Below are 13,460 nucleotides of genomic sequence, written 5' to 3' on the forward strand. Positions count from 1 at the left end.
TTTGATTCAGTGCTATATAATATTTCAATAGAATGAAGTCATATCTCGTACAGTGATCATTTAAACAACCAGGGGTCATTTCGTAGAAAAAGAGCTAGGGGAACTCATTAGCATAACTCATTAGCATATGCCACACCCCCTGACATCACCAGAAGTGTGTCATAAGGCCACACCTCCTGACATCACCGGAAGTGTGTCATAAGGCCACACACCCCGCCCCCAACGGTCCCGGCCGCCGCCGCCAGCCTTGCAGCTCCACTGCTGAGCCCCATGAGGGGCCCGGCGATGGACCTGCAAGGCCAGCAGGAGTGCAAGGAAGCCCCGCGAAGGCCCTCCCTGGCCCCAGGCAGGCAGGGGTGGGGAGAGGCAGGGAGGAAGCAACTTACCCTCCCTCTTCTCCTGCCTCCTCCTGGCTGAATGAGGGCCGGAAGCGGGGTGGCCGGAAGCAGGGGGCGGGGCTTCGTCATGTGCCACACACCCCGTACTTCACCTGGGGGAACTGCGATCCCCCGTGACCCCCCCCCCGAAATGACCTCTGTAAACAACCTTCCTGAGTTTGAAGCAGTTTGCTCCTCGAGTATGGGAAGTGGTGAGACCTTATCATAAGTGTTGCAGCTCCGTAATGAAAATGCGAATTTCTGACTCTGGAAGACCGGAAACGTGACCTTACTTAGGAGACACGTTAGTCTGCTGAAAAGATATGTGGTGCAACTGCCATCAAAATATTACTGACTGGCGTAGAGAAGTCACAAGCAGTGTTCCCTCTAAGCTGAGTTAGTGTGAGCTAGCTCACAGTTTTTTAGCCTCCGGCTCACACATTTTTGTCTTAGCACAGGAAGGAGGGCTCCAGAGCAAACTAATTTATGCAGTCGCCAAATCGCTCACTCACAGCTTCCATGCCAGTAGCTCACAAAGTAGAATTTTTGCTCACAGGACTCCACAGCTTAGAGGGAGCATTGGTCACAAGTCGTCTTGTTGCCATTTTTTTTCGTTATTGGAACAGCAGAGCAGTCTTGCAAACTGCCTATACTGATTGTGTCGAGCAACTCTGCATGTACGACTCGGACTTTGTTTACCATATTCATGTGTTTTGTTCTTTGACATGGTGTGTGTGTGTGTATATATATATATATATATATGCTGCCATCATTCACACATGGCTCTAATATAGCATGAGAGAACCCTCTAGGGTGTTTTTTGGGTCACGCGCGTCAAAGCTCTGAGCCTCTCTTCTTTCCAGCCTCTACCCTGCCATTTTGCTTCCCTTTCTTCCCCCAGCAAAGGGCAGCGGCCCAGTAGCCTGAATTCCGCCAACCACATCGCACCAACTCACCTGTGACATTCACACACACGTCCTGGTTCCCAACACACTTGACGCGAGTCCAGTTCCCTGAGGCACACTCGCCATGCCCCATATCGCAGCAGCTGGCGCATTCCAACCCGTTCTCACGTCTCCGCTTGACTCCTGGGGAGTGAGAAGCAGAGGATAAAATCCACGTCACCCACTGCACCAGTTTCTGAACCGTTCCGCACAAAGGGACACCCATCTACATAATGGCCTGTCTGCTGAGGAACTGTGGAGCATCACGAAGGATTATTTATTTATTTTTATTTATTTATCAGATTCGTATCCCGCCCTCCCAGCCGACACCGGCTCAGGGCAGCTTACATAAGAGGATAAAAACACACAAGTAAACAATTTAAATAATCCTAAAACCATAAAAAAAACATCCCAACATTAAAAGGTGCCAAACATTAAATAATACTGATAGATTAATATTATTAAATTATTAGATGATGGCGGCCAACCTTCAGAGATTTATCCTAGCGGTTGGCCCATGGATCTAGCTTTTGTGCAGCTAGCGCAGGCTGTTTCTGATGACTCCAGGGGACAGGGCTCTCTGCCAGTCCAGCTGTTGGGGGGGCGGCTCCTAATCGAAGGCCTGGTGGAAGAGCTCCATCTTGCAGGCCCTGCAGGAACTGCATATGGTCCCGAAGGGCCCTGATCTCTGCTGGGAGCTCGTTCCACCAGAGAGGAGCACAGGGGCACTGTTAAGTCGGCTACTTAACAAAGAGTCAGAGAGTGTTTTCAGCAAAAGATCAGCTTTATTCAGCAACTCGTAACTCAACTCCAAACAGATCAACATGAATCGCCAGAACAGCTTTTGCATTGAAGCTGTTCTGCTTTTAAACTCTCCCGGCTAATGTAGCCACGCCCTATTATACAATATCAACCTATGAGGTTGCAGGGATAAGGTCCAATCACAATAGTTCCCGCTCTTGGAACTGGCTGTTGGTGATTGGCCGGTTCTTCCCGGGCTACCAATTATAAGTGAGGGATTAGGATCCTAGCCCAGGATGAAAGCTTCACATGGTGTTTCAATGACAGAGTTCACATACATACATTGGTCAGATTGAATACACCACAGGCACAGGGCGTACATGCCACTCTCATGGGCTTCGCTGTCAGCCTGTATGAACCTGGCACAAACTCAGTGATCTCAGTGGGGACTGCTCGCCATTACCCATCTCCTCAGTGGAGGGACTCTGGAACGCTTTCTGGAAAACTGCAGAACTCAGCTGGGAATCCCTTGTCCTAAATGCCTACGGGACATCTGCAAAGGTGGGTGGGTATCAGAGGGTTTTAGGGCTGCCAAGTCCAGGCTGGGAGATTCCTGGAGAGTTGGGGGTGAAACCGGGGGAGATTTATGTATTTCTTTGTTTTTTAAAATTTATTTATAAATTCAATTTATAGCTCGCCCTCCCCGCAATGCGGGCTCTGGGCGGCTCACAGTCAGGCATAAACCAACACATAAAACACATTAAAACCATTTAAAATCATTATTACAGTATAACAACATTTTTATTAAGTGCTCTAGATGTTCCATATGATCTTCCATAAAGATGACATCTGAACACTGGTATACCCACTCCATGCCGTCAGTTCCGCGTGACGCTAGTGATGGTCAATGTTCCCTCTAAGCTGAGTGAGTGTGAGCTAGCTCACAGTTTTTTAGCCTCTGGCTCACACATTTTTGTCTTAGATCAGGAAGGAGGGCTCCAGAGCAAACTGATTTATGCAGTAGCCAAATCAGTCACTCATAACTTTAATGCCAGGAGCTCACAAAGTAGAATTTTTGCTCACAAGACTCCACAGTTTAGAGGGAACATTGGTGATGATACAGTAGTGGCGGCTCCTACTCAAACACCTGGCGGAAGAGCTCCGTCTTGCAGGCCCTGCGGGAACTGCATATGGTCCCGAAGGGCCCTGATCTCTGCTGGGAGCTCGTTCCACCAGAGAGGAGCACAGGGGCACTGTTAAGTCGGCTACTTAACAAAGAGTCAGAGAGTGTTTTCAGCAAAAGATCAGCTTTATTCAGCAACTCGTAACTCAACTCCAAACAGATCAACATGAATCGCCAGAACAGCTTTTGCATTGAAGCTGTTCTGCTTTTAAACTCTCCCATATAGGGCTTTAAAGGTAAGAACCAGCACTTTGAAGCGAATCCGGTATGCTATCAGAGATACCTCAGAGGGGTACAAAAGCCATAGAAGCTACTGTCTAAAGGAGCCATGTCCTCCGGGGGACTAATCTCTGTAGCCCAGAGATCAGATGTAATTCCAGGAGATCTACAGGCCCTACTCAGAGGTCGTAAAAACAACAGAGAGATCACAGGAAGGACGCAAACCATGAAGAAAACAGCAGTGATGTATAATGAAGATATATATTTAGACGGCTGTTTTGCAGTGAAACTCCCTGACGCTGAATCAGAACTTTAGTCCATCGAGATCTGTCTTGTCTACTGAGACGAGCCATGGCTCTCCAGGGTCTCTGGTAGAGGTCTTTCATATCACCTAACACCAGACCTTTCACCTGGAGGAGCCAGGAATCGAACCTAGAACCTTCTGCGTGCCAAGCAAAGGCTCTACCACTGAGCCATGGTTCTTGGGTGCCCCACAGCCCTCTGGGAGAAAACCATTGGCCTCAGGGCACCAACTAAAGCCGTGTGGCTGAGTGCAGATTGGAAGGCAGGTAGGGTTGCCAGCCTCCAGGTCGGGCCTGGAGATCTTCAGCTATGACAACTGATCTCCAGACAACAGAGATCAGTTCCCCTGGAGAAAATGGCTGCTTTGGAGGGTGGGCTCTGTGGCACTGTATAGTGCTGAGGTCCCTCCCCTCCCCAAACCCCGCCCTCCTCTGGCTTCTCCCCCCAAATCGCCTGGTATTTCCCAACCCAGAACTGGCAACCCTAAAGGCAGGTCTCCCCAGCCTTAGGCCAGCGTTCTAACTTCTACCCCAGACTCGTTATTCTACCCAGGGGTCATTTCCTGCTGGAGCGCACAGGAGCGGAGCCCCAGCAGTAAAGAGACCGGGGGGGGCACATGCAACAAGCCCCACCTCCTGCTCCCAGCAGCCCTCAGTCAGAGCAAGAAGCAGCCAAGTAAGCTGCAGAGCCCCCCCCCTCCCAGCCCCCTGGCCCAAAACAGTCCAGTGGCACCTTTAAGGCCAAGTTTTATTCAGGTACAAGCTCTCCCTCCTCTGTGAGGGCAGAGCTGCACCTTCCCCCCCCCCCCCCAATAGCTAGCAATCCAAAACAGTCCTGTGGAGCCTGAGCAGTGGGTGTTGCCTTCTGACACACTTCCGGTGATGTCAGGAGGCGTGACATATGCAAATAAGTTATGCTAATGAGTTATGCTAATGAGCCCCTCCACCTCTTTTTCTACGAAATGACCTCTCATTCTACCCCTCCTCCTTCCACCACATCTTTTCATCCTTGCCACATCCCATCTTTAAAACAGCAATTTCCTTACAGAGTGGCGCCCGCGTCCAGGGGATGAGGAATTACCTTGTTCCGAAAAGTGGCTGCAGATACCCTTGAGGCCGGGCCGGCCGTCGTTACACAAAGGGGTGGAGCAGCAGCTGATCTCCACCCTGCCGGAGAGCTCGGGGACCACGTATTGCCGGCGGCACAGCGTCTCCAGGGCACACGTTCGGTAGGTTATTTTCTGAGCGCCGTTGATCACTAGGGAGAGACACAGAATATATCAAAACGCGGATCTAGTAACCAGTAGTGGCTAAACTGGCCGATTTCTTCAAATTGTTGCCTAATATGATGATGATGATGATGATGATGATGATGATGATGATGATGATGATGATGATGATGATGATGATGATGATGATGATGATGATGATGATGATGATGATGATGATACCTTTCGATTTATTGATCGTTCAATCCGGCAGAGCTGCTGGCTCTGAGCGATTTACAGTTACACGATTTCACACAATGGACTAACAATTTCATAGGGGTAAGGGAGATAAATTAAAATAAATTAAATCGCACACATTTTGCAGCCTACGGGGATTTTTGTTCAGCTGTAGGCTTCAGACGTGTTCCGGAGGCATTCACTTTTCGGCTTGGCCTGATGACGTTGGTTCTTCCTGGGCTGCTTTGAATCGTAGCGCCGCACTGCCACCGCCTGGCCGGATTGGCCCATTACAGGCTTCTTAATGCCGAAGAGGTCTTTTTATCAGGCTTACGGGCTTACGAGCTGGACATTCCATTCGCCAGCTAACACCTCCCCTATCAACATTCATTCTCTCTGTAGCTCTCAGCCATGGGTACGTCTCTCCTTTTCACCCACAGTCTCTCCCATTTCTTTTCCCTCTCCTTCCCACCAAACTTTCCCCCCTTGTTCCTCTGGGCGACACCTTCTTACAACTCCCTGTTCTTAGCCAGCCTGATTCTTTCTTCATCCACTGCATCTCCTAGGCCTCTGCTCCTTCTGTCTTTCCTCCTCGCTCTATGATCAGAACAGGACCTGCACGTGTCTGTGACTTCGAGGCAGCTCAGCCAATGGCAGCCTGAGACCATTCTGCTAGAGCCAAATGCCTCTGTGACATCCCAGCAGCTCAGCCAATGGTAGCCAGAGACCTTCTGCTAGGTCCCCCATTGCCCCTGTGACATCCCAGCAGCTCAGCCAATGGCAGCCTGAGACCATTCTGCTAGACCCAGATGCCTCTGTGACATCATAGCAGCTCAGCCAACCCTTGCCAAAGGCTCCATCACCAGCACCTAATCCCAAATCAGCATACCTTTGAGCCTGTCACTCCCCCCTTGAAGAACCCTCCCCACCAAATAAATCTCCCCCCCCCGTTAGTATCCTTGAATGTACACAGCACATCTAGCCCCTTTATAGATGGATTTTAGAAGGCAGCTGTTTTGGTTTGTAGTAGAACAGCTGGATTTGGCTCAAGTAGCACCTGGGAGACCAACAAGATTTTCAGAGTATGAGTTTTCAAGACTCAAAAGTATCTGACAAAGGGAATTGAGGTCCATTCTGCATTTGGGATTCCACATTTTATCAGCACTCAACCTGGTTCCCTCTCGCTTCGGATTATCTGTTTTCATTGCATTGCCTCAGATCCTGGTTTCTGCTTTGTCTAGTGTCAGCTTGCCATCTATTTTGTTTCCAACGCTCGCTCCTGCTTTGCTATGCAGATTTTCCTGTGTCGGTACTTTCCTCAGCGGTCATTAGCTGCCTGAGCCATGTAATTCATGGCGAAGCGATAAATCCAGAGAGGGAAACAGGGGTGGGGGAACTGATGGAGATCAATGAAGTCATGTCAAGTTGTCTGCATATTGTTCCATTTGAATTGGAAGCAGAGGAAGGAAAAGGTGCCACTCAGAACCACATTCAGATACCCCGGGGCCACACCGTACTGACTACAAAGTCACCCTTGAGCAGCCATGAATCTATGCAGAAGGTACCATAAAGCCCAATGAACAAAGAACGTGAAAGCGGCATGCAGTGCAGAGGGAGATTAACCTCCCGACGTGGCTGTGGAACAACTGTGAGGAAACAGATGCATGCAGAATCGGCCTGAGACTCTCAAAAGCTCGTACTCTAAAAATCTTGTCTGTCTCCAAGGTGCTACCAGATTCAAATCTAGCTGCTCCTCCGAATATGTGGCCCATTCCTTTAGCCCGGTCAGAACCCGGGGAGACGTCCACCCCGTCATTACATGGCCATTCTCTAAATAGCACAGGGATCCCATCTGCCAACAGAGTGCTCTGGATTTCAGAGGCAGGGATGAGCAGCAGCATCCAAGCTCAAGTCGATCTCCGAAGAAAGGCCAATGCCAAAGCACCCTTGGGATTAACATGAGCAGGGCTATTTTTGGGCAGGAACGCACAGGAACGGAGTTCCGGCTGGCTCCCGAGTTGGCCACGCCCAGCAGGAACTCATTAGCATAATATGGCTACTCATTAGCATAATAGCAGAAACCCAACAGCAGAAACTCATTAGGATTGGCTACATTAGGGGTGTGTGGCCTAACATGCAAAGGAGTTCCTGCTACAAAAAAAGGCCCTGGGTTTTGACAACAAACAAGGTAAACAGAATAACAAGCAAAAGGTGGGTGTGGCTGGATGACCACACTTCTGGTAACATGGGGGTGTGGCCTAATATGCTAATGAGCTGCTGTCAGAGGTGTGGCCTAATATGCTAATGAGTTTCTGCTGGGGGTTTTCTACCAAAAAAAGCCCTGAACATGAGTTTCCCCCGTGCCCGTTCTCTCTGCCAGGCTTTCTCCCCATGCCGCTTCTTGGGTTGTTGCAGAGAGGCCCCAGTCCAATTTTACCTGAAAAATCCATGCATTGGTTCATGTCGCCCACGCAAGGGACCCGGGTGGCATTCTCCTGGGCACACTCCCCTGTGCCACGGTCATAGCAGCTGTAACACTCCATGCCGTTGGCCACCGGGGGACTGCCGACGGGTGCTGGGAAGACAGAGGAGGAGGGAGGCGTTTGAAGCCAGCAGGGACCATGAGGCTTTGGGCTTTGGTGAAGAAGCCACCCCACCTAACTGCAGGTCAACCCCTCATCCCACCCTCCTGCGGGAATGTTGCAGATGTTGCTGCCGTGAATGAGAAGAGCCCCCTGGGACCTTGCCTGTCGGCCTGGCTCTGCTGTATTTCAACACCCAACAAAATCCATCCCGTTTCCAAGGATCCAGCCCTCTGTCCCACTCAGCGCCAGTACAAATCAATACCCAGTGGGGCCCGGCACTTGGTGCCACGTGGTTAAGATCCAGGAGGTGACAGAACGTTTCTCCCCCGTGGGAACACTGCAGCCATAGCCGCTGAAAACTGGTCTATGTGCAGCAGATGCAAGGGATCCTACAGATTTGGTAGGGTGTGCATGCCACCGCTGCCTAAGACCCTAGAACAAAAGATCACCCCCCAGAGTGGAATCACAGGACCATCTGTCCACATGTCAGCCATCTACGCTTCGGGTCAAGTCCATTAGCCCTCGTGTGTTAGATTCTGGTATATTTACATGAGGTATGATTGGGCCCTTATACGTTTTTAAATTCTTCGTTAATAAATACATGTATCTTTTTATATACTATACATATTTATTGTTGGCCCCCTATTCCACTTGACTTACCCTTTTAGGTTCTAGATTCTAGCAACCTACACTTCACCATTTCTGGCTGAACTTTTTAGGTTCTGGATTCTAGCAACCAACGCTTCACCATTGCTGGCTGAACTTTTTAGGTTCCGTCATGCGGCACTTGGGTCTCGAACTGCGGAGCTACCGATCTTCCGGTCTGCAACTCAGCGCCTTAACCTCTGAGCCACCGTGGCCTCCTATACGACTGCAGTCTTCCAAATCAGAAGCTGTACTTTCCGGTCTAAGCCATAAAACAACACACATACACGCACATCTGACTCACCTACCCTTCACCATCGCTGGCTGAACTTTTCAGGTTCTAGATTCTAGCAACCTACGCTTCACCATTGCTGGCTGAACTTTTTAGGTTCTAGATTCTAGCAACCTACGCTTCACCATTGCTGGCTGAACTTTTTAGGTTCTGGATTCTAGCAACCTAAGCTTCACCATTGCTGGCTGAACTTTTTAGGTTCTGGATTCTAGCCACCTACGCTTCACCATTGCTGGCTGAACTTTTCAGGTTCTAGATTCTAGCAACCTACGCTTCCCCTTTGCTGGCTGAACTTTTTAGTTTCTCGATTCTAGCAACCTACCTTCACCATCGCTGGCTGAACTTTTCAGGTTCTAGATTCTAGCAACCTACGCTTCACCATTGCTGGCTGAACTTTTTAGGTTCTGGATTCTAGTCACCTACGCTTCACCATTGCTGGCTGAACTTTTTAGGTTCTGGATTCTAGCCACCTACGCTTCACCATTGCTGGCTGAACTGTAGTCTTTGGCCACATTGTACTTTGAGTATCCCCACAGTCCTGCCACTGCCTGGAAGTCTAGGGAAGCAGGGCTTGTGCTGGGAGTTGACTCCCTGGTTGTGCTGGCTTCTTGGCTCCCTGATCGGCCAGAACCTGCAAACGCCCCTGGATGCCATGCTCCTGTCATATTTTGCATAATTTATTCCAGATTGCTTTGCTACTTTGCATAATTTGTTTGGGTTTTGTCATCGCAGCAGGAGACGAGGACACTGACGCCTCACCCCCCCCACCCCCAAGCCTCAAAATCTCACCTCTCTGGCTTCTCAGGTTGCAGTAGGAGCTGCCCACACACTTCCAAACATATCATAGCAGCCATGAGGACTAGAAACTTGAAAGCCAAGATTCTCAGGGAGCTGGCTTCTCCATACTATATCCAGAACCTGACAAAGGTTAGTCAAATGCAAGAAAGGGGGCCAATATTAAAAACTTAATGAAGGAAATATGTAAAAAATACATGTATTTATTAATCACAAATTTTAAAATTATATAAGGGCCCAATCACACGTTTTGCATAAATAACTAACGATAAAACACAAGGGCTGATAAATCTGACCTGACGCGTTTCGGCCTACATAGGCCTTCCTCAGAGGTCAATAGTGAGGAACATATTGGCTATTATACAAATATAGTACAATCGTATAAATTCTGGTCAGGAATCGCCTTCCTATGGTTGTAGAGCCAAATTGTCCTCAAGCGTCAGGTCAGATTTATCTAGGGCTGCCAAGTCCCCCCGGGGGGTGGGGAAACCCCTGCCCGGGAGGCCCATTCCCCGCGCCGCCGGATCGGGCCCCGGGGGGAACTCCACTCCCAAAGCACATCACAGGGAGGTGACATAAGCACGTCGGGGACGTTGGGGGCGAGGCCACAATCATCCGAGAGAAAACTCTATGGTTTTCCCTCGGATGATGGTGGCCCCGCCCCCAACGTCCCCAATGTGCTTACGTCACTTCCCTGTGACGTGCCTGCGGCGTGCGTGCGCTTTGTGCGCATGCAAAGACTCCCAGAGCAAGCCTGGACTCCCCTGCTCCAGGACAGGTAAGGACTTGGCAACCCTAGATTTATCAGCTCTTCTTGTTTTATCCTTAGTTATTTATACATAATGTGTGATTGGGTCCTTATATAATTTTAAAATCTGTGATAAAAAATACGTGTATTTTTTATATATTTCCTCATTAAGTTTTTAATATTGGCCCCCTTTCTTGCATTTGACTAACCTTTGTCAGGTTCTGGATTCTAAGTTTTAGGTTCAGTTTTTTTCCCCTTTCCCCTTTTTTGTCCTTGTTCTCCATGCTATATGCCACATTCTGTGCATGGTTGCCAGGCCTTACCAGCCTTTCAGTTGGGGGGCTCCTGGGTTCGTGCCTGGATCTTCTGGCATGCACGTGAAGTGCTCGCACCACAACGATGTCGCCCGGAAGTGACATCATCACGCCAAGCATGTTGATGCTCTAGCACTTTGGCCAAAAACTCTATGGTTACCATAGAGATTTGGCCAAAATGCTAGAGTGTCGACATGCAACATGCCCGGCGCGATGACATCACTTCCGGATTATGTCATCACACTGACGTCAATGTGGGAGGGGGCTGTTTGGCAGTGGGGTTTCCCCCATTGGCCACCTGGCCGGTGGCAGGTTGGAGCTCCTGAAATCGGGGGAAACCCTGCCCCAACGGGGGTCTGGCAACCATAATTCTGTGCCTCCAGTCTTGTTGGCAGGCTCAGACCCCTGGAACCAAGCTCTTCATACTCCTGCCCCTCCCAAAACACTCCATCAGAAAGGAGATGCATCCTGAGCCGGCCGCCTTACTGTCTGTGAAGTGTGTGTTGCAAAGGTCCGAGTCACAGTAGTATGCCTTGTGTACCTCCCGTTCGTCTTCCGAGTACACGTTGGCCGTGTGGTTGGCCACGCCTTCCCCTGAACAGCCTTTCATCACATATTCTGCCAATTCCAGGTCTGGGGAGACCAAGACAGATGGGATTAGGAAAGCAAAGGGCCAGCTGTTTGCACAATAAAAGAGCCATTCCCCCCCCCATAAAGCCCCATATGCCAGCCACAAAGCGACGCATTCAGCCAGATTCCTTTGCCGTCCGAGGTTGTCCACTGGAAATTCTGCCCCTTGAAATGTCCAAGTTTGGGGGGTGGAGATTAAACATATAGGTATTGTTCCGTCTAATGCTGAGTCAGAAGTCAACAGCGCCTTCTGGACGTGATTCAACGCACGGCCAGAGTGAAAGTAGAATTAAATCATTTTTTATTATGCTGCACATGCAATCAGAAGATTTCCTTACAATCAATCAGGCTGAATAACTGGTGGAGTTCACGTCTTTTGTGATCTAATTCAGTTCACTGGCTCATGGTGAAAAGGATTGCGCGTTCCCACCTCCTTGCCATTTAAAGAGAACAAAGGCCATGGGAAGAGAGCTGTAAAACTCGAATCCTCGCTAGGATTGCCAAATCTTACCTGCCCCCTCGGCGGGGGACTCCCGGCAATCTCCTGGTGCGTGCGCGCGCCATAGCTACATCACCCGGATGTGACATCGCATGCTGGGGGCGGGGCCAAAGCCATTTGAGGGGAAAACATAGAGTTTTCCCCTCAAATGGCTGTGGCCCCACCCCCAGCATGCGTCGTCACATCCGGGTGATGTGCACGTGGGGGTGGGGTTTCCCCGGGCCCGATTTTGGCGCACCGAAAATCGGTCCGCCAAAGCGGGGGATTCCCTGCCCCCCCCCGGCCACATTTGGCAACCCTAATCCTTGCGCATCTGTGTGCCGGATGCTGTGGGATGTCTAACTAAAGACTTCAATTCCCAGGGACCACTGCTCTTAAAGATATATGGCAGTTCTACTTAACTACAGTTTAAAACGCTGGCTGGGGCAGCACAGGTATAGTAGTGTCAGGTCCAGTCCTTTGGAATGACGGGCTAGAATTGTATGATTTCAACTCCGTGCGTTTTGCATTTCAGTGCGCTTTTAAATCTGTAATCTGTGCGCTTTGAAAATCCTGTGTGCTTTAGGGTGGCCGGTCTCCAGGTGGGGTCTGGTCTTCAACTGATCTCCAGACTACACACAGAACTTCCCCTGCAGAAACCAACTGGCAGCTTTGGAGGGTGCAATCACATCCCCAGTGAGCTCTCCCCCCAAAAAAACCCCCTATGCTCCCCCAGGCTCCACCCCCAAATCTCCAGGAATTTCCCTACCCAGAGCTGGGAACCCTACAACCTGTGCATTTTTAAAAGAATCCTATTAAGTGTTATGTTTCTGTCCTTGCTGCAACCTGGTGTTGCAGTGACAGCTGCCCTGAATCTTGGGAGATAAAAGTTTAAAATACATAAATTTGCAGTTTCTTTTCTTCTCTCACTTTGACAGCCAGTTTGGTGTAGTGGTTAGGAGAGTGGACTCTAATCTGGGAGAATGGGGTTTGATTCTTCATTGCTCCACATGTAACTGTGGGTGTGACCTTGGGTCAGTCACGAGTTCTCTCAGAGCCGTTCTCTCAGAGCAATTCTCAAAGATCTCTCAGCCCCACCTACCTCACAGAGTGTCTGTTGTGGGGAGGGGAAGGGAAAGGAGACTGTAAGCCGCTCCGAGGCTCCTTCCAGTAATGATGGGAGAGGTATAAATCCAATCTCTTCTTCTTCATCATCATCAAATTGCCTTTTAAGCTTATTTATTTAACTCATTTATGTCCCACCTTCTTTCCCCAATGGAGTCCCAATGCTGCTTAGGCTGAGAAAGCGTGACTGGCCCAAGGTCACACAGCAAGTTTACATGGCACATGGGGAGATTTGAACCAGGGTCTTCCAGGTACTAGTCCGACACTCTTGTTCTGGTGGGGTTCCACAGCCACTGAGCACAGTTAACATCTCTCCTTATATATAAAAGCAATTTGGAGTGGCAACATTCTATGCGTGCCAAAATGAGTTGTCCACATGAACTGCTTCTCAGAAGGCGCTGCCTGGGATGGCTGCCTGCAAAACTCGCAGCCAGTGTCTCCGGGCTCACTCTGCAATGGAGCCGGGGGGAAGGGAAGGGTGGATTAGACACCCCCGCACACACTTTGTCATGGTAAGCACAGGGACAGGACTCCCTGGACAGGAAAAGGCCTCTGGAGGCCCCCTCACCACCTTTCCCCGCTCGCCTGCCGAGGCGGACAGGCAGGGAAACCCTTCCAGAGCCCCCCCCCTTCCCTG

The 13,460-nt window shown here is 49.9% G+C and overlaps 1 protein-coding gene across 2 annotated transcripts in view; it reads right to left on the bottom strand.

Moving 5' to 3' along the window:
• PLAUR (plasminogen activator, urokinase receptor) overlaps window positions 1–13,460 on the bottom strand; it is a 50,429-nt gene that overhangs the window by 2,663 nt on the left and 34,306 nt on the right. For both annotated transcript variants that reach the window (XM_015408494.1, XM_015408495.1), the window contains 4 exons: window positions 11,077–11,223; window positions 7,649–7,786; window positions 4,848–5,024; window positions 1,334–1,465 (listed from right to left, as the gene is read on the bottom strand). In XM_015408494.1, the coding sequence (XP_015263980.1) occupies window positions 1,334–1,465; window positions 4,848–5,024; window positions 7,649–7,786; window positions 11,077–11,223 (594 nt within the window). The remainder of the gene's footprint in view (window positions 1–1,333; window positions 1,466–4,847; window positions 5,025–7,648; window positions 7,787–11,076; window positions 11,224–13,460) is intronic.

The sequence above is a fragment of the Gekko japonicus genome, unplaced genomic scaffold (assembly GCF_001447785.1).
Source record: "Gekko japonicus isolate JY-2015 unplaced genomic scaffold, Gekko_japonicus_V1.1 scaffold1014, whole genome shotgun sequence".
In the NCBI taxonomy this organism is placed as follows: domain Eukaryota; kingdom Metazoa; phylum Chordata; class Lepidosauria; order Squamata; family Gekkonidae; genus Gekko; species Gekko japonicus.